This window comes from Varanus komodoensis, unplaced genomic scaffold (genome assembly GCF_004798865.1).
Source record: "Varanus komodoensis strain SLA01 unplaced genomic scaffold, ASM479886v1 scaffold1, whole genome shotgun sequence".
Taxonomy (NCBI): domain Eukaryota; kingdom Metazoa; phylum Chordata; class Lepidosauria; order Squamata; family Varanidae; genus Varanus; species Varanus komodoensis.
In genome coordinates this window covers 35,135,966-35,157,925 of record NW_025335268.1, presented here as the reverse complement: position 1 = coordinate 35,157,925, position 21,960 = coordinate 35,135,966, and the positions used below count along the sequence as shown (strand labels likewise).

Here is a 21,960-nt window from a genome sequence, read left to right as displayed (position 1 = left end):
TAAGCATACAGTTTTTGGGCAGTTTAAAAATATAAGAAGTAGAAGTAATAGAGAGAGAGAGAGAGAGAATGAGCACGTGTACAAATTGTTCTTGATGAATTGCTCCTTTTGAACTGAATTGCATTCTGCTTGCATAATTCACATGGTGCAAATGGTGAGCTTTGAAATTTTTATTGACATCTTTTGAAATAGAACATGACCTCCATTAAGGAACTGTATTTCAGGGCAAGCTTAATAGCATTCAACCTGAAAATTGCTGGCTAAATAGATTGATGTTGGCCAAAAGAAAATTAGAGTGTTCGCATACATACACACAGACAGTGGTAGCTCAGCTTACAAACTTAATCTGTTCCGCTGCTCTGGTCACAAGCCAAGTCAAATTTTCCCATAAGGGTCAATGTAAATAAGGTTAATCCATTCTGTAAATATTTTTTTAATCACAAAAATTTGAAACAAAGTACAGTACAGTAGAGAACACTAACCTAGTTGCGGGGGGAGGTTGTTTGGAGGGAGAGTCCAAACCATAATAGTGCAATAGCGATCGTGCCGGTGGGGGCAGGGGGAGATGGCCGCAATCGTAGTTGCGCTCGTGGAGGGAAGACGGGCGCGATCGTGGTTGTCACCCAAGGTGGAGTTTGCAAACTGAGGCAAAATTTTTCTGAAATTTCTGTTCATGACCTGATTTGGTCGTGAACTGAAGCATTCGCGTTCATGAGCCGAGGTACCACTGTATACACACACACACACACACACACACATATACATGCATGCGCACACACAGAGAGAGAAAGAGACAGAGAGAGATTTTATTTATATTATAAATGTTTTGGGCAAAAATGCAATTATTCCTCTCAAGTCACAATAAAGGTTTATGGTTTAATCTCTACAGGTTCAAAAGTGATGTTATGCTTTACAGGTCTAACTGAAAAAGGGCTTGGGTTGGTTTACTTCTAAGTAGACATGTATAGTATTGCACTGAAGGTTACTTTGCAGTTTTGTTTGCATATCATACAAGTTAGCTGATTTTCTTAATAAACTGTAGTATACTTGGGTTTAGAAGACTGTCTATCTTTATGACATTATGATGGTACATAAATTGTCTAAAGTCTCCAAGTTCAGTCCTTTACAAGTTTCACTTAAATGAATTGGACTTGCCTATGTTGAGCACACAATATTTGTTTGAGCAGAACTTGCACAGAGCACTCTGGTGTTGATTTTCCCAGTAATGGCTTGGATATGGACATGCACTCAGTGGAACTCCTCTGTTGCTGAAGAAATGGGATAAGGCAGCAATTTTCTCTGCTTCTGTATTCAGCCTTCTAGGTTAATTGCTATGCTGTTCTGATAGACTGGGGGAACTGCATGAGAAGCTGCCACCAGGGCTTGCAGAGGTGGGTGGGGGGAAGCAAATAATTTGTTGCCCCCCTCTCCAGCAGAAGCCTCCAATGGATCTGGTTGCCTCAGCAAACAGAAGGACCCATGCCATTCAGAGAGAGCCAGGTCTGAATCCAACCCAGTGTACTAAGTAAAACCAAGTAGTTTCTTTTCAGTTTCCTTTTGTTTTCAGAGATTTATTTCTGGTTCTGGGTATTCTCTTCTTCTGCTCAGGGAAGTAGCAGTGGACACCGTGAAGACTGGAATGGGAGGGAAGACTGGAAATAAAGGAGCAGTTAGCATCCGTTTCCAGTTCCATAGCACCAGTTTGTGCTTTATATGTAGTCATTTGACAGCTGGTCAGTCTCAGGTGAAAGAACGGAATGAAGACTATAAAGAGATCACCCAGAAACTGAGTTTTCCAATGGTAAGGTCTGCAAGCTGATTTATTTTCGGCAATGCTGAATGTTTATCCATGAAAATTCCAGGGCAAAAGGATGGATCAGTGTGCATGACAAAGGTTTCATCCTCCTTCCACATGATTGTGCTTTTCATCTGCTATGTGCTGCCTGTTCACAGCTGCTGCTTTTTTATCATCATGATCTAGGTATTTATTTGTTTATGCATAAAGCACCTAAATTAATAAAAAAAATTGCCTGTTGGCTTACAGTGCTAACATTGACATTCATAACAGGAAATGTTAGCTGTGCTGAAGTCTCAAAAAAGATTTGGAATCAAATATTATACTAGCTTAAGAGTTTCTAGGAAAAAAGACCATAAATTTAAGTTAGTTAAAAGTATTGTGAAAGAAAACATTAAGAGTCCGGAAGTTCCAAGCACAGTATCTGGGGCAAATGACAGAAAACACATGGTGTTTATCTTGTATCTTGTTGACTATTTGCAACTGTTTATTTCTCCAGTTTGCAGCCTCTGTACTGCCTTTTTCCTTCTTTGAATGATTCCCAACAGGCCTGGGGGTCCCACAAATGGGATGATGTCACAAAGCCAAATCTGAGTAAGGGCAAGAAGCAATGCCCTTACTCTGAGTGGATACAGGGTAATGTTAGGAAGCCTCCTAAGGCTTGGTTGCCTATCCTTATATCACATAGGTCATACCATAACAATTCTTTGTCTTAAAATAACTTTACATAATATTAACCTCAACCTAAGGCAACCTTTCTGAACTTGATGCGCTTTAGATGTGCCCTGACCATCCTGCCCATTAGCAGTGCTGGATGGAATTGATAGGAGCTATGGCCCCAAAAATTTGGAAAGCTCTGGGGAAGGCTGACCTTAGGATATACCTAGTGCTAAGTACTTCGTATGTTACAGGACATGATTTTATAATTGCATTCATAACATGATGGTTCCTCAGTTTTCCATATATTATTTTTATTTTGGGCCTCTTCAAACAGTAAGTTGAGGGATCTAAGAACCAGGCCAAGGAATGAGTTGTGCCATACCATACCATTTAAGGGAAAGTAGATAATGGATGATGCCCTGCTATTTCAAGACGTCGGGGCTATAGCACATTCACTTGTTTCTCATTTTGCATGTTACAAAAGTAGTTCCTATGATTCTGAAGTCTTAAAAAGATTATTTTGAATTTCTGCAAAACAGTGCGTACAACTGCCCTTATCAGAAATTCATTAAGTAGCTTATTTTGTTTCTAAACTCTGTACCTACTGTGTATCTATATTAATAGTGCCCTCTAGTGGCGACTTCCTTATGGAATTTATGGAAGCATAGGCATAGGAGTGTATTCATAAAGTAGTATTTAGTTTCTTACTGTGTTTGTTTTAAAAAGAAAAAAAATAGTTAAATTAAATTGAACTGTGGCAATGGGCACCAAATAAGAGTTTGATGACTGAGAATCTTGTAGGTCTTTGTTAGAGTTCTAATTTGTATCCACCAGTTTCAAGTGCGATTCTAAGCCAAAAATTGGTGCTATGTTCACAAGCTTCTATGAACATGAGCAAAGCTACAGGTTTGAGCCTCCTCCTGCCATACAAGAAATAAACCTTGATTCAGTTTCACTTTTCTTAATTGCAGAGTAGTCATGACATAAACCAGCAGTTACAGTTTATAGTTAACTCTAGCCAATTGTTAAACCAGACAGCTTCAAACCATTGCAACAAGCAGGCTTGTTGAATGAACTAACATGACTCATGTATATATTTTAAACTATGATTCCTGGTTTGTGTGTGATGCCAAGACAGCAAATTGAGGAAGGCCAAACTGAAGTATGGCTTGTTTTTCCTTATAGCACTGCAGAGGAGGAGAGGATGCAGAGAAATTGTAGAGTGTACTGCACATAATACTAAACTATGTAGCCAACTGAGTGTAAGGCCACAGTTTTAAAAAGGGGGTGGGCAGCTGTTTCTGTTTGTGTTTAATTCTGATAGACACATTTTTGGTAGACACACACTTTTCAGTTAAATCATGTTCTTTAAAAAGAATTTCTGTAAGCACCCAACATAGATAACAATAATTATGCCAGATTATCAGGTAATTTGATTTCTATTGTTCCAGTATTAGATGATAGCTAGTATAGGCAGTCCCCAAGTTATGGACAAGTTCTGTTCCTGAAAAAACAGACATTTGTCTTTAAGTTGAATTTTTATGTAAGTTGGATGATGTATAGTTGGCCCTCTACATTCACAGGAGTAAGGGGCACTGGACCCCTGTGAAAGTGGAAAATCCATGAATCTCTATCCCTTCCCCCACCCAACCTCACCAGTGCCTCCTCTTTGCAGCAAGGAAGTGATGGATGAATTTCCTTTTCTAGATGGGTGGGGCAAGAAGGCATGCTCTGGAGGCCTCCCTCTCTGCCCTCTCACTCCCTCTTTCTCTTTGGTGATGGCAATTTTCAGCAATTTTTAAAAAAATAATAGGTTTTATTGCACTTCATTTGCAAGTACGAGTTGTTCATAATTTGAACGCTCATAACTCTGGGACTGCCTGTATTGCAAGTAAGTCTCAAACTGCAAGTTACATACCTGTATCGAGAAAGTGCCCAGTTTTGTAGTCTTTGCATAAGTGGGTTCTACTTTGATTTGATGAAGACAACCCTAATGCAACACTTGGAGATAAAGAATGCTGTTGCTTACTATGTGCTTAAAAATGTGGACCCATTTATCCTAAACAGGGAAGAAGTATGTTTTCTCATGACTACGTGTTCTGGTGTGGTGATTTTAACTATCGCATTGACTTGACTTACGAAGAAGTATTTTATTTTCTCAAACGACAAGATTGGAGGACACTCCTGGAATTTGATCAACTGCAGCAGCAGAAATCCAGTGGAAAAGTAAGGGAATTAGAACTGTTTAAAAGACCAGTTAATGTAAAATGGATGTTTATCCCAAAGCTCATCACTTAGTTGAGCTCAAGATCCAGGGCATGGGTTGGAAGGCACGTAATGGAGCCATCTTGTGGAAACTATAAGTGGGGAAGTGTCTGGTCTGTTTCTGGATGGGAACATATTAGGTCGGATACAATATCATTCCTCGACCCTTAGGAAAATTCTACTGGCAGAACAGGACTTGCATGTCCTTTCCTCCCCTTCACCCTGCAACATCTTACACACTCTCCAAATCTCCTCTTGAGAATTGGAGATTTGGAGATCCCTCTGGGTGCTGCAAGGGTGGAGGCAAAGATTCCTTACCCTTCCATGGGTAGAGACATAATGATGACTCCAACCCACTGTGTGCTTCTTCGACTAATGCAATGGATAGGAAGTGGAACAGATATTTAGGACAGATCCATGGTGTACAACTTGCACTGAAAGTTTCTTCTTGCTTGTATTGAATGTTTGTTTATTTAACTGTTTATTCTTACTTTCTTCAGAAATAAAAAAAAAGGTGGGTTGCCTAAATTTTGAAATGAACTCTTGTAAAGCAATAATAAAATCAAAATGTTGGGAATTTTAAAAAATACATGTGTATTTTTTACAGCCAAACTGCAAAAACACATTTTACACATGGGATAATTTAAAACTTGTCTGTTTGCAAAAGTAAGTTGCTGAAATCTAAATGTAAACAAAACCAATTGACTGAAATGTTATCCTCAGTGCACGATATATATTCACAATGATGTGATCACTCAGATTTTAGATGATCCATAATTTCTTTAATAGATCTTTAAGGATTTTCATGAAGGAACAATTAATTTTGGTCCAACCTATAAATACGACGTGGGTTCAGAGGCTTATGATACAAGTGATAAATGTAGAACTCCAGCCTGGACTGACAGAGTTCTTTGGTGGAGAAAGAAGCTTCCTATTGATAGAACAGGTACACAGGATTCCTATTACTTTTTACAGCTAGGTTGATCATTATTTATGTAATAAAATGAAGAAATGTACTTTTTGAACTGTAGATAGATGCTCTAGTTTCACGTTTATGGGAGTAGTGATTGTAGGCCTGATACTTCATCTCTGAAAGCAAAAATCTCATATTTAGTTTGCATTCCTCTTTGCCTAATGCTTAGGCAGACTTACCCATGCCATGTTGTCATTATGTTGTGCTTCCCCCTACAACTATGCAATAACACAGGTCCCAATTGTTTGGAATGGATATATACAGAGAAATGATACAGATAAATCTGCCTAAATGTTATCGGGAGAGAGGGGAGAGCTTGGTAGTGGCAGCCTATGTGGACAGTCTGTGCCCTAGGTCCTCATGTAATTGTTAGCATTGCTGTTGCTAAGAATTATGTAGTGTTGGGAAGTAGTGCGGGGAAAAGGTTTGGTATCAGAGGTAGCTCTTTGTCCACTTTCTTGCACAGGTAGGATTACCTTGACATAGAATTGAACAGGGCAGTGCCTGCTTCCTCATAGCATTGGCAGAATCCAGTGGGGCGCTTATACCCACATATACCAGCCAGTGGCAATGCACAAACAGTCCCCACTGCTTGTTTGATGGCACCTGCCTCAGTATTACAGATGAACATGGCCTCTCTGACTTGCTTAGTGTCTGCAGTTGTAGGTTTTACCAATTGAGTTGGCCATCATTCTGTGTCAAACTTAAGATTGATTTACTTATTTCTCATGCCTTCACTGAATTTACTAAGTAAATAAGCTCCAGTTTAGCACCTCATACCCTGTGAATCCTAATAAATAATCCTTAACCTTTCATATGGTGGTTCAAGAAATAGTTTGATAGTGCCTCATTGTGGCCCTTGCTACCTGTGTGAAACAGGAAATCCAAAATTGCATCTTGAGTAAACCCATTTAATTATGAACATAAATAAATCATTATGTATCCCCATTGCATTGCAGGCAATTGCCTCATCTCCTCATGTATAGTGATCTTATTTCTGGTTGTTTGTTTGTTTGTTTGAATTATGCTTTCTTTTACAAAGCTGGAGAATTCAGTCTTCTTGACAATGATTTCAGTGCAGAAACCAAAGTCAGACCCATTTGGTCTCCTGGTGCCCTGATGTATTATGGAAGAGCTGAGCTCCAAGCAAGTGATCACAGGTAGCATCTTCCCAACTGGAGCATCACCCTACTGAAATAGTGTTGGTGTTACCATGTTCACCCTCATCACTCTTTTCTTTGTAGTCATATAGTAAAGGAAAGGGTCCATAGCTCAAGGGGTAAAGCATGCCTTTTCTATGCATTGAGTCCCAGGTGCCTTTGGCATCTCCAGTTTTACACAATCTGAGTTTAAAAATGTGCTGGAACACATATTTGCCCAGAAACTTTAACCCTTTGCCACTTGAGTGGACAATTTTGGGCTGGTTGAGCCAAGTTATCATTCCTCAGTTTAAGACATATGTTCATAGAGACTGGCCATCCTTGAGAAGTTTAAGCATTGCATACAGGTATTTTCTAGCTCAGACTCATGGCATCTTTTGGTCCATTAAATATTCATTACTGAAAAATTCTTAAAGGAATATCTACCAGCTTCCTGCCACATCTCACAGCCTCTTTCCATTGTTTTTTTTTTTTTTTTTCCCAGTGGGTAGCAAAGCAAACACTGTGATCATGTGAAAACGGTCAGCTGATTCCAGTGTTCAAATGAATTTGGTAATCGTAGACCACTGATGCATATACCAAATGAAGTATTTTGGATAATGCAGAGGGTGCTGTTGCACTCATGTCCCTTTTGTGGGTTTTCCCTGGGCAGCTGGTTGGCCACTATATGAAAAGAATGCTGGGCTGGATAGACCCTTGGTCTGACCCAGCAGATAGGCAGTGGTTTTTGTTTGGCTATATCTCCATGTGAGTCAGATGACAGCTATGATCTGTCCCCCATCTGCACACCAGTAATGGGAATCTAAAGCTATTAGTTCCATCTTTTAGCAGCACCATGGAAAATTCTGTATTTTGTCTAGGAAAAATGCAGACAATTTCCTTGTCTGCAGTAGTAAACCTCAAGGATAAAATCATCTAAAAGAACCTTAATTTTATGAAAAAATGTGAGGAGACTCAGGATTAGATTTTAAAGACCTGATTCTATGTCGATTTATGTGCTTTCCAAGATGGTGAATATCAATCACTTTTGCTGAGTTTCTAATTTTTTAACTTGAGTGATTTAATAAATACCTGCTTTGTGCATTGATGAAGTTCTATGAAAATAATGTCTTTGCTAGTAGAGAAGTGCACAAATCCACAGTATCTTCATCTTGCGATTCCTTAACCAGTAGACTGCTTTTCCTTCTTTCTGAGAGAACATAGTGCAGCATTCCCAACATAGACAGTGTAATGGGATGGTGGAAATTATAGCCTGTCACATCTGCAATTTGGGAAAGGCTCACAATAAAAGGCAATCCTACAAGTGAATTCTAATTAATTATTTACAACGTTTACACTGAACTTTAAAACTGCTCTGAGGGAGGGATTCTATTTCACTCATTCTGCTTTTCTGTCAGGGCCCTAGGAATGCCAAGACCCTTGGGATCTATTAAAACACCCTCAAGCTACTTTATAGGAGAGTTTTACATAATGTATAAACTTGAGGGGATAGGACCAGCGTTGTGCCAGTCGATATTCACTCGCACATTGGGACTTTCCCTGTTTTTATTCACCCTGCACCTCTCCACACCACAAAAAATATGCCCCGGAGGGTTTCCAGCCACTGTGTCTTCTCCGAGTTCTGTTGACAAAATTGCTTCCCTCATTGGAAGAAAGTGATATATCCAACCAGAGGTTTCTTCCATCAGTAGAAATATGTCCCCTTTGTCATTTTCTGTATTTGATTTTTTACCTCAGCTAAGTAACAGTTTGTGGGACATAAACCATTTATCTAAGATTTGCTACCTGGACTTTAAAGCATATTAAATAGATTGTGCATTAAGGAATTTGTGAAGGAACAACACAATAAAAACATCTGTAGACCAAATTCCTTCCTGGTGAACATAACACGTGCTCATAAAATAACCCTGTCTTCTTACTAGCTGCACACATGCATGTATGCACACGCACAGGCGACCCTGAGTGGAGGAGGTTGCATTTGTCAGTGCTAGAGAAGAAAATGTGGCTCTTGCTCCCACAGGGCTGTGGGCACATAAAGGGGCTTAAAGGCAGCTTTCCACCTCTTGGAACCCTCAACCACATTCTTGGTACAACAGCAACAAATGTTGTGCTTTACCACCTAGTTTTGTCAGGATACCATTACCAAGGCTTCAGGATAACAAATTTAGCTCAGAAGCATGTATTACTTTCGCAACTGCTGCATTGCCAGATTTTGGCAGCAGAAACCACACCAGGGAACAATTTCTGTGTGTTCCGTACACCTGCTCTAAACCATCAGTCTATTACAACTAAGTGCCAGTCTTTTTTCCAAGCTAGTCAAATATTTCTATAAATGTTGGTAGGATTATGGCAACAGAAATGGTTGCATTATTAGACTTAAGCAAAGACTTGACATATTATGTAAATTACCTTGTCAGATTCCTTGTGAAAAGACGCAACAAAACAGTTTGTGTTAAATAGGCATGACTGATTTCCAGTTTTTCATAGCAACATTTGTCAACATTTCCTGTCTAACCCTCCTTTTGTATTTCCACTATAAACAATGTTGTCTTTTGTGTGTGTGTCCCTCCCCTTCCTCTGAATAGACCTGTCTTAGCTATTGTGGAAGTGGAAATCCAAGAAGTTGATGTAGGTGCTCGTGAAAGTGTTCTTCAAGAAGTGTCCTCTTTTCAAGGACCTCTGGATGCTACGGTAGTGGTGACTTTGTTGGCACCAGCCCCTGAAGAAAAGGATGAATTTCCTGAGGACTTGCGTACTGAGCTAATGCAAATCTTTGAGACTTACGGCATCGTTGTGCTGGTCAGGTAAAATACTATTCTCATTAAAAAGCTCTCCTATGAACCGCCTTCCAGAGTAAACAATTAGGGTCTAAAACAGTAAAAATGGAACAAGTACTGCAGAACTGAAAACAACTTAAATTCGGACAGTGTTAATTGTTGAAAGTATTTCAATGTGTAAATACTCCATCAATAATAATTGGAAGGTATTTCAGTGCTCTAGTAATCTGTGCTTTTTAATTTAAGCATCACTGTACTTAGTAAATGGTTGTTGCTAAATGCTTGTTGTATGTTTGTCTGATGAAATGACTCATGAGATAAATCTCCAAATCCCTTAGAGATTTGGTCAGACAAGCTTGAGAGATGGCCCTGAAGTGGTATTGTTGGAAGACTAAGGCATTCCTTGACCATTTTAAATGTGCAGGCATACCTCTTGTATTCTGGGTACTTCTCTGAATTTTGATGTTCAGTGGATTTAACCCTAATTCAAGTGAGACTGGGTGGTAACACTGTGTTCTCAGCTGCCTCAAGGAAGCAACTTTTAATGGCATGCTCCACAGTAATCAAGGTCAGGCTACCTGTGAAGCTTAGTAAATCTCCCGCCTTAGGCAGGGATCAGGAAGGGTGGCAAATCCTATCCTTTCTCTGCCAGAGTCCTGGTGCCTCTGCATAGGCGTAGGATAGGCAGATACTCCAGGCAGAACTGCTGGCCACTTTTCCTGCTATGGCAAACAGTGCAGCAGGAAAGAGGTTGTTTATGGGTCTTTGGAGCAGCTGCCAGCACTGCCGCCACCACTACCACACACCCTATGCCCCGCTCTAAGCATAAGTGGGCAGCTGCCATGCTGAGCCACAGCAGATACAGTGACGTGACCCTGGAGACTGAATATGCAGCTACTGCACAAGTGATCATCAGGCCCATCAATGCCTCTCCTTGACAAAGCACCTCTCAAAGCAAGGTATCAAGGGTCAGGCATAAGGTGAGAGGCAGAGGTGATGCTTCCCCACCTTCCAACAACAGTGCATGTCAGGGACTCATGCTCTCCACTCCCAGCAAACTGGATTGTTTATAGTTAAATAACCCAGAGTTAACCCAGTAATTACCCATGGTTTGTTCTTGGGTTAAGATTCTGGGTTGTTTGGCCCTCAGCAAGCCAGAGTTCTGAATACAGATGTCACATGAAACCACCCAGAAACTAAACATTCCTGGATTATTGATTAAACCAACTTCGGAACATAAATGGTGAATGCATAGAAGTCACAGCCCTGACAACCCATGGTTTAAACAATTCATAGATTGCTGGTACTTGTGAACTAGGTCATTGAGTAGATCATCATATCGGTCACTGCAGTGTGCTAAAGAGGAAACGGTTTATATTACCTACAATTTATTATTTGGTATCTGACATTACAACTGCACCTGAGACCTACTGTGCTCTTTTCCACTAAGCCCCTGACCCTTGATACCCAGCACCCCTTACACTTAGGTTCAGGTTCAAGAACCACTGGGTTCACATGGCCTGGAAAGATAGGGAGACTATTAAAAGAGAGAGCAACATCAATTGAATTTAGAAGCTCAAGTTGCTCAAGGCAGCCAATGCTGCCTTTTAAAGCTGTTGCAGAATTAGTTCCTTGCAAACTCAGAGTTGGAAGGAATGATCTGGAGGTCCCTTGGAATATCACATGTACAAAAGAGAGAGTGGGGAGCAAGTGGTAACCTGGGCGTCTAAGCCAATAATGAAGTGTAAAGTACTATTCATCGATTGCATTTGTATCTCACAGTGGAAGAAGCTCAGGTTCAGAGGCCTTGGAATACCAGTTGCTGGAGAGAGGTGCTGTGCTTGTGAGCTTCTTAGAGGCATCCAGTTGCCACTGTGGAGATGAGGATGTAGGCCTTTGGTTCCAACCATCCATCATAGCTCTTATTATGAGATAGACAGATTTCCAGTCCAAAGGTTACATGTGAAGTATTGAACAAAAATATCCAAGTCACTCATGTGGCTTCTTCTCTTCCTTCCTTCTGTTTAAATGCTGAATCTGCTTTCTCCTTTTTAAAGTGAGAAAACATTATGTGAATTAACTTTGAGATTGTCCTAGAGCAACGGGTATTTGGCCAGGTGCACGTACAGAATCATTCACTCTGATGAACTTTATAACATCAATCCCAAATATGTTTGAGGCAGTGATGCTATCTATAAGGTTGAATTCAGAAAGTAATAGAAATGTGTACAGTTGATTTACCACCTTTTTGTTTTTTGGTATTCTTGTCAGGATCAATGGAGGTCAAATGCTGGTTACATTTGCAGAGAGCAGGTCTGCTCTTCATGTACTTGATGTAGATGGCATCAAGGTAAAGAAAAAATGTATCCACATGACTGTTATAGACACCTGAGTGCAGAAGTAGCATCTAAGCTGATAGAGAAGGTTCACATCCACTATTCTCTTTGATTTCATTGAATGCAAGACATTTTAGAGACATCATTTCCTATATAGAGGAGACATTTCCCCACGTGCCAGCTTGTCATTTCAGGTTGACCAGTTTTTTAAAATGTCAGCTACTAAAAGGGGCTCCAGAGAAATGCTCAGAAAATGGTAAGCTGATAGACCTGACAACAGTTCAAACAAGGATGGCTCCTGTTGTGCCTTAAAGACTGAATTCATTTACTGTGGCATGAGCTTTTGTTGGGCGAGAGCCTACTTCACCAGATGCTCACGTCACTGTAAATTCATTTGCCTCCGATGTGCCATGCATGTGCGGCCTCTGCAACCCTTGCTGTGTTTGCTGTGGCAATTTATTTTACTATTCTGAATGGATTCTGCAGTGACATTTTGCTGAATGAACTTCAAGGCTTCTCGAGTTTCAAGAATATTAATGATGTGTGCAAGAATGGATTGAATCAGTGCTATCTACTTGGCCTTTGAAAAGGAGGTTATGTTCCTCCATGGAATGCTGTTCCAAAAATTATTCTCATAACATAAAAAGGAAAGCACAGAGGTACTGGCAGATTGGCAGGAGATGCAGGGCAAATATTTGGAACTAAATGACATTATATAATTGAAGCTGGTTCCTGGATGTCCTGAAGCTAGATCCTGGATGAACCTGGATGTCACTATCACGTGCTTCTGCCATCCAAAACATGCTGGTAAGATGGTAAGATAGTATAAACCTGGAAAAGAGACTGAAGGAGGTTGCAAGTGTTAGTAAGGTGTGCAAATGCAGAAAACACATTTCATTTGCTTTTCCTGTATTCACTCATATGATTCACTTTTGAAGACGAAGAGTAACAAAAATCATCAGGTGTGTGCAGCATCTTCGATACAAGGAAATGTTAAAGAAATTAAGTCTGCTCTGCTAAGGAAAGAGAAGTATTGACAGAAGATGTGGCTGAAGGTGTAGTTTTGCAAGTAGTTCAAATCATATGAACTAGGAAGTGAGGCTTATGTTTGCCCATCACAGCAGAACACTTGAGAGAACTTAACACATCTTAGCAGGTGCTTTAAAGGGAAGTGATTTAATGTCCTGGCCCATGGGTCTGCATCTCCTTCATCCATTTTAAGTAAGGATTGCCAAACAAAACAAAAATCAACGAGTACTCAAAGGACAAAAAGTGTAAGATTCCACAAAGAATTTGGGCCATCTATCAATTGTTTGGGGTTTCCTTAAAGCAGCTGGCATTTAGGAAGTGCAAAGACAGAAAATAATACTATATCCATACCCTATATTAGTCCTATCAAGTAGCTGGGCTTGGCAGTGTCAAAAGCAGGATACTGGCCTGAATGGTTGTCAATAGAGGTCTACTTTTATATATCATCATAATGTATGTGTGGAACAAATAATAAATCAAGTAACTATTAACTGTTAAGTTAGTCAATCAAGAGTTCCAGCTATGCCCTTTATCATGTATAGTTGAAACCTTTTGTCTTTTGATTACTGAACAGAATGTCGCCTTACATTGTGTTGATGCCCAGGTCTCATTTACACATAATAGTTTGATTAATCAAGTGAAAAATAATTGATTCTTTTTGTGGGCATCTTTGATGCAGATCAATGGCAAGACTGTAAAGATTTGGCCTAAGACCAAAGACTGGCTGAAGGGTCTCCAGGAGGAAATTGCTAGGAAACGAGACAGCATCGCCCCCATGTCACCCACGGCAAACTCCTGCCTACTGGAGGAAAATTTTGATTTCTCGTGTTTAGATTATGAATCAGAAGGTATGTGGCATAAGCTGTACATGGAGCTCTGACTGGTCAGTTCTTGGCTTGGCACTGCCTCTGTGTGTATTCTTGATTGGTATCTTAGGAATCAGGAAAGTAACCAATGATGCTTTGATGAGACCTGCAGCACTTTGTGGCCTGGTTTTTATGTCTTGTCTAATTGTGAATAAGTGGGAGTAGACATGTTGGCTCCCAGCAAACTAATGCTCCCACTGAATTAAGCAAAGCAGGAATGATCCATCCTCAGATTGCTTGCTTGCTTGTTTGTTCATTCACATAATTATATGCCAGCTATAACTGCCAGAATGGCCTCCCTAGGCAGCTCACACAATAAAACTACACAAAACAATTAATAAAATTAAAAGTCATAAAACAGAACAGTATTATAAAATCAGTAAAGGTCCACAATAAAGATTATTGTGACATCCAACCCTGTAATTGGAAAGGATTGGGGGAAGGACAACCTGGACTCCTAAGCCATGGCTTGCTCTTAGGTTACTAGTCTAGGTTTGTCTTCCCCAACCATTCTGAGCTCACATCTCATGATACGTAACCTAGGGATGCAGAACCTTTGCATCTCAGTTTTTCCTAGCTGCAGCTCCTCCTGTTGCATTGAGAGGTTTTTCAGAAGGAACTTGTTGGGCTGCATGCTAGGACCACTTTCAGAGGAGGGGGCTCAGCAGCACTGGTGCATATGTGGAAGCGTCTCATGTAGCCCTTCGGAACCAGATCTAAGTAGCTATGCCATCTCCTTATCTATGCTGTCTGTGGAAGAATACTGCCTCATATCTCTTCTAAAAGATACCTTTCTTTTTGGCAGAAATTATAACAAGAGTAAGGAAATAAACAGAACGTATTCCTGTTCTCCCATTTGCCCACCAATATTTACTTTGTTTTAATCTGACATAGGTGATATCCTAGATGATGAGGATGATTATTTGGATGACATATTGCCTCAGTTAGCTCTTGCAACAGAAATGCCATTAGCCGTGGAAGAGTTGTTGGATGGGCCTGAATATTTGACAGCGGCATCCACAGAACATGCAAACAAATCTCACTTTGCTGGAAGGAAGTTGCATTCACAGAAAGGTAACCTTGGTTATTTCTTTATAGGTGGACCAGGAGTAACCATAGTAATAAGACCCATTCGAAGCAAGGTTTTGAGGCATGCCTTGCTATATGAAGGACTGTTGGTGGGGGGAAGGTCCAGTTTTCCTGGTCATGAAAGTACATGTTCATTTTATGTAAATTTAGCTCATTCATTTATACTTAGCTTAATTCATAACTAAGCATGTTTTGCTTGTGCTGCATTATGTAAACCTGGAAGCATATAACACTAGATGAAAATTTATTTATGTAACCAGAATTTCAGGTAAGAGCCTGCTAGAAGTCAGCCAACAAACTGCTACAGGCTTTAGAGCCAAAAGCCAAGCTTAGGGAGAGTGAGGATACATCTTCTGGAATTCCAGTGGGGCCAGCCCAGGCTGCAGCCATGTGGCATTCCTCCCATAATCCCCAGCCAGCACCACTAAGTCTTCTGGTAAAAAAGAAACCAGACAATGACCGTGCTGATGAGGAATTATGAGACTTGTCGTCTGACACACCTGGAGGGCACCAGGCTGAGGAATGCTGTTTTGGGGGATTTTTGTTATTCTATTTTTTGATTATTTGTATTTTTGAAAATGCTCCTTCTTCCTGGTGACTTATATTGGCATTGCCTTTGGTTATTAACAATAAAAGCTGACAGACATAATTACATACCTCAAATGTAATTGAACATGGAAATCAATTCCATTGCAGTCATTTGTCAAAAGCCACTTTTGGCATCAGACAACAAATGACTACTTGACATTGACCAGAGCAGCTTTCCCCAACATGCCCTTCAGACACTTTGGATTTCACTTCCAAGCAGCCAAGCCAGCACATCCAATGGTTAGGCATGCTGTAAGTTGTAGTCCGAAACTTCCAGAGGCTACCAGGTTGCAAGAGGCTGGGGCTAGAGTCTCTTGAGTCTGCTCATCTCTGTCTCCTTCATCATGTCCCAGCAGTGTAGTTCTTGTGCCACATGCCAGGGCATTCATGAATAACCACATGCGTGCTTTGTGGGAGTTACTATCCATGCATTCCGTTTCAGAAAGAAAGCTGTGTCATTGTGCCTTTAGAGCAAGCCGTGTGGCCCAAACCCCTGACACAGAAAGCTCCTGCATTTCAGGAACACCTGCACAGTGCAAAGGGGAGCTTGCCACCTGTAGCTAGCTGTTCCCCCATAAGAAATGTCAGGTAATATCCAGGCTTTCTATTCATACAATTCCGTGTTCCATGTATAAATGATTTCTGGTGTGTTTCCCAGATGATACTGATCTGGCTGAACTAAAACCAGAGCTAGAAGGAAATGGGGAGCCTTGTCGTCGTTCCCCTAGCAGGTCTCTCTCTGTCCCTGGGAGGCCTCGCCAGCCTCATCCTCCACAGCGGCCTCCTCCTCCAGGTGAGTGTCCATGTTTTTGCTTCCTCTGTGCCAAAACCTTTCTGACATCTTTTTTTTTAATCAGGCACCATCCACAAACTGGCAAACTGATCGTCACAATCATAAGGTCTGGAAACTTGCTTTAAAAAGATAGAAAAATGAAGCTTTTGATTCTTGGAAAGCCAACATCTATGTCCCATACCATCTTCTTTAATTTTCAGCAGCCTTGTGGAGTCACAATAGACACATAGTGCGGACATTAAATTCTGCCTTGAAGCTGATGACACTTATGCCCATGTACTTACATAAAGATTGAAGTGTTACACACATAAATCTTTACAGTTTTAGTCTTATGTCAGCAGCCATCTGTAGAACTTACTTTTGAGTGCATGGGACTGGGTTATTAATTGCCTTTGGTATTTGGCCTCACGTTTTAGATTAGCAACTGATTCTTTTATTCCGAGTGAAGATTCTTTCCTTTAAGTGGAAAGATACTGTTCAGCATTTTCTCATTGTCACTGTCCATGTAGTTGACATTCAGTAAATTATGGCTATATGGCAGGAAAGAGATGGGGGAGCTTTTGGAGAACCGTCACACTTTCTAGAGGAATCATCCTATTGATCTATTGCAGCAAAAAATAAAACATGTTGCTACAACTTAAAAACTAGTAAATTTATCAGGCTGTAATAAATTTGTTAGGCTGCAATTCTATGCATGTTGAGATGGGGGGAAAAGACTTACAACTTCCAGCATTCCCCGGCCCTAATTTTTTGTCTAAACATGCATAGATTTGCACCCTTAATCTCTAAGGTATCACAAGACTCTTGATTGTTCTTTAAGAATTTTGCTCATTAATCCAGGGTGGGTAACCTGTGGCCCTCCTATCAGCCTCAGTCAACAAGGCCAGTCATCTGGGATGATGGGAATTGTGTTTCAATAGCATCTGGTGGGCTTTAAGTTCACTGCTTCTGATTTTCCATAAAGATGCCACTTTAGTGGAGCTGCAGGTCACTGAAGCTAAATCCCAAATGATTTCCCTTGAATTTTTCTGTAGAAAAGTTATTACATCTACAACTACAGAAATGCTTAGATTTCACTTTTTCATATGCTTCTTTTTGTTCCTTTTTTAAAGAAAAAAATTAAAGATCCCAAAGGGTTTTAAGATTTACTCTAGCATTAACCAGATAGCCAGAACTTCCTCCCCCCACAAAAAAAAGTCAGCTGCTAGTATTTTCACTTTGTGCATATGCTTAAACTGGTTATAGCTCATGTGTCCATGCTAAGGATTGCTAATCACAACCACAACTCACCATTTCCCATGTGAGAGACTCCAGGTTGCATGTGTGTGCTTCCTTCACAGCCACCCATCGCCAGATTCTGCTCAGCTGAGGGAAGCAAGATCGGCAGTTGCAAAGCCACTGGGTGATTTGGTGATGGTGGAAGCAGCAGCTGTGGGTTGATTTTAATTCTACTCCATATGTAGCCGTTTCCCCGCTCCTTAGAATCCCAGGCAGAGTCAGCCCACCCTTTCTGCCATTGCAAGCCAACAGAAAGCTTTATTGTTAGCCTTTGGTCCTGCTGGGGTCCACCTAGCTCTGCCCCACATCGTGTTCCATTCTCTGGCCCCATCCAGCTATCAGAATGCTTGAAATCTAGCATTGGAAAGGTATCAGCATTGGACTGCAGCATTTTCACTGTCAGCAGTTCCTTATACAACTCATGCATCAAACATTAGAAAAGTGTTCATGTTCCCTTTCCTGCAGCTCCAGTATCTGTTAAAAAATCCCCATCAGATGGATCTATTGCTTCATCAGGCCACTCCCTGTCGTCCATCCTGCAGACTGCAAAGCTTCTTCCAGGGGCACCGCAGCAACCAGTGAGTAGCTCCCCTCAGTTGTTCCAGCCATTAAAAGAAGACCATGCCAGACTTTAATGTAGACAGTATAGCACTGTGGTGTAGTACATAGTATTTGGCTAGGACGCTTCTATGAGATTCTGCAGTTGTAGAATAGCCATTACCTCAGGGATGAGAATGCTGAAAGGGTATTTGCAGCGATGGGCTGAAACATATAGACACAGATGCGTGTGAAGTAGCCATGTTAAAAACTGTTCACACAAAATGATCTTTCCAACATATGATGCTGATAAGCAGCTAACTATTGTGGTAGACTAAGAAACTGGGATGAAGGCAGTAACATGACGTAGTCATCCTAGTATCGTGGCCGATCCCAGTAAGTTGTGTGGCCTCAGTAGTGACATTAAGAAAGGATTGTGCAACAGCCCTGGTTTGCCAGCTACTGGTTGCCTTAAGTAGCCAGTATCTGTAGGACCTTGCCCAGAATCTGACATTTGTGCCAGATTCCTACTTACTTGTTTACTTTGACCAGCAAACACAAAATATGGGGCCTTCTTGTTGGCGATCCCTCAGTTGTGGAACTCTCTTCTAGTTAATAAGGCTTCTTCACCTCTGGCATTCAAAAAAGTCTTCAAAACTCAACTTTCACTATTGCAATTTCTTAAGTGAAATTCCTAAAGAGTTTGTTTTTATGTCTGCAAATTGTGCGTCTGCTTATCTTTGGCCACTTTTTATTGCATATTCCATCTAATGTTGCATTATTTGTATTTTTAAATGAATGGATGAGTAAATAAAAATACTTGTACTGCTGGCAAGATGAACCATGGCAGAGGTTCATTTTTCAACATATATTCCATTTATTATTAAAATTCTCAAAGCAGCATAAAATTTAAATCTCTACACCAAAACTACAAACAAAAACATTTCAAAAGCAGTACAATACAAATCAACAGCCAAGAATGCTGCTTGCTACATGCTTTGAGCCATTCACATTTGCCATCATGTGAGGGAAAGCCTTCTTAAGGCTCAGTCTTTGCCAGTTTCTAAATCACATAAGTGGGGTTTCTGAATAGCTTTGCCTGGGCACAGAATTCCAGACACCTGGTGACCCTACAGTGCAGTGTCTGAAGCAGTCGCCCTACATAGCTCACCTTGGGAAAATATGTGGGCAGAGTGGGAAAGAGGCATTCCTGAAAGAACAGCTTGCTTCCCATGGCAGGGCTTACTTTGCATTAATCCATGATCACTAGAAAAGAGCTAGTTGGTCTGAAAACAGTAAACTTCCTTTCATGTTTCCACCCTGTGTGTGTATGATGTTCTTCTGGGCTCATTCTTGCTTTTCTTGTGTTTTATTTTAAACTCTTGTAAGCCAAAATCACGGACTGGTATCAGTAAGCCATATAATGTCAAGCAGATCAAAACCACCACCCCTCAGGAAGCGGAGGAAGCCATTCGGTGTTTGTTGCAAGCAAAAGGAGGTAAGGCAGACTCAGCTTTCCACTAAAACGTTCACCATAACTGAGACTTAAGAAACATCTCTTTTAGGTGTCCACATCAAATTTGATTACAACAATAGTAATTTTCTATATAATAGAGTGTGGGAAGCACACTTCCCATTTGTCTCATAATAGCACTGGTCTTTTTGTTTTGACTTAAACTTATTTTTTCCTTTCAGCTAGACCTCGTTAATTCAACACATATGTTTTCAAATTTCATGCCAAAACTCTTACATTTAAGGAGAGACACTTAAGTTTCTACAGAGGGGTGTGTGTGCGTTAATGCACTATGTGAAAATGGTTCCACTAATTGAAATGGTTCCTGTTTGGCCTCAATTTGCCAGTATTGCAAAAGTGTTCCCTTACCACAGCAATTCTTAAATTGTGGTTTTCAGGCTGCTGGTAGTTTGCATGGTTTTCAAGTGATCTATAAGACTTCAAATAAATCCTTCTACATTCCTTTGTACTGAGCACATGGAAAAAAGAGGGAAATGTTTCTGGCTTTGTGCATTCTCCCTGTTATTGAAGCATCTGTCATCCAATATCGACACTACTATTCAGATCCAATTCATGGATTACAGATTCAGAAGGGAGACCACTTGAAAGTGTAGTAGTTGCTCCAGCTGGCAGCTACAATGTGTAAAGTTGCTCACCATAGCAAATCACCCATATTGCATAGCATGGCTCTGGGCCAGCAGGAAGTGCTTATGCCTGCTTTTGTCTATCATAGGAAGTAATGAATTACTTACTTGAATTACTGTTTATTATGTGCCTGAGCAGCATGGTTGTGTATGCAGCCTGTTCGTTTCTACTTTTATGCAAGCAGATGAACAAACTCAATAGCTGCAGTTAAGCACAGTTTCCCATGTCATATCAAAAAACTGAGGCTTTGGTTAATTACTCAGAGAAGTAATTCTGGATTCACAAGACAGCTTCAAGCCCTAGTTTAAAACTGACTACCAATGCTGGCTTGTTTGGGACTATTTAACCATAAATCTGGATTTCAGTGTGATGGGAAGCTATGCTATGTGTCCTTTTTGTTTGCTTATCTATTCACATGGAGAGAAAAGTGCTAATGGGTTGTGTGATTTTGGACATTAGCGTTTAATAATTTAGGATTCCTGGCTTCCTCTGACATACAAACATAGCGTATGATGTGACAGTGATACTCTTCTCATAATACGAGGATTTGTGAGTACTGTACAGTAGTATTGTTGATCAGCCAGAGACCTAATCAGTTTCTGTTTGCAAGACCCTCACAGGCCTATAGAAGCCACTCCATTGTTATATTATGACTGTGTTCTGGAAGACTGTTGGAATGATGGCTGTTACACGCCACTGTTGTAATGTGCATGACAGCTGTTCACTGTATTTATTTATGAAAAATACATTTATATGCTGACTTCTTTCCTCCCAGGAACCCAAATCAGCTTATTTGGTCCTCAATTGTATCCTTACACCAGCCCTGTGAGGTAGGTTAGGCTGAGAGTCAGTGACAGGCCCAGAGTCACCCAGTGAGCATCATAAGTGAGAAACTAGAACTCGGATCTCCCAAGTCCCAGCCCAACACCATTACGCCACACTGGCTCTTGTTCTGGTTCCTTTCAGGACTGCAGTGATTTTATTACTGAGTGTGGGCTGTATGGCAAGCAGAATTTATATATATTTTTCTTATAACTTAGGTTGAGTCTGCAGAGCTATGAGCCAAAGTAATCTTATGGGGAGATGAAATAATTTATTTCAGCATCCTCATCTACAGAGCAAAGCTGTACATTTATTATCTTAAAAACCCAGTTCTTGTCTTGATCTCATTATTGCTTCCTTTTTGCTTTTCATCTGGCTTGATCAAAGCAAAGAGTTGCACATTTTATTTATTTTTTAAAATAATCAGTATGGCTGTATAATGAAAGGTCCCTACAAAATCAGGTTTTTAAAAGTCATTTAACACGTTCGGTGCAAGGTATATGTCAAAACATGACATCAGAAGTAAGTGAGGCTTTTGGTTTGTCCAGGTCAGCTTTATTGGCTGCACTGACTGGCAGCAGCACTCCAGCATTTTCAGGCAGGGATCTTCGCCAGGCCAACCTCTGGAAATGCCAGAGATGCTTGGCCCTGTCCTCAGCTTCTCCTAATGTACATAATTAAATAGGAAGTCCTTAAATCGGCACTACTTTTATTCATTTATCACAAAAATTACAAATGCCCATTAGTAGGAAGCTTCATAAATTCTCATGTTGGCTGTCCATTTTCAGCCCAGAAAGTGCCAAGTCACAATGGATAAAAATGGTACCTTGAATG

At 40.6% G+C, this 21,960-nt stretch overlaps 1 protein-coding gene across 2 annotated transcripts in view; it reads left to right on the top strand.

The window, feature by feature from the left end:
- The window catches only part of SYNJ2 (synaptojanin 2), a 78,071-nt gene that overhangs the window by 51,081 nt on the left and 5,030 nt on the right, over nucleotides 1–21,960 (top strand). Inside the window, exons 15-25 of one of the 2 annotated variants that reach the window (XM_044422023.1) lie at nucleotides 1,609–1,801; nucleotides 4,523–4,681; nucleotides 5,510–5,666; nucleotides 6,736–6,853; nucleotides 9,439–9,657; nucleotides 11,902–11,980; nucleotides 13,675–13,843; nucleotides 14,756–14,935; nucleotides 16,197–16,331; nucleotides 18,075–18,187; nucleotides 19,536–19,644. In XM_044422023.1, coding sequence (XP_044277958.1) covers nucleotides 1,609–1,801; nucleotides 4,523–4,681; nucleotides 5,510–5,666; nucleotides 6,736–6,853; nucleotides 9,439–9,657; nucleotides 11,902–11,980; nucleotides 13,675–13,843; nucleotides 14,756–14,935; nucleotides 16,197–16,331; nucleotides 18,075–18,187; nucleotides 19,536–19,644 — 1,631 coding nt within the window. The other variant, XM_044422032.1, reaches the window with a different exon arrangement.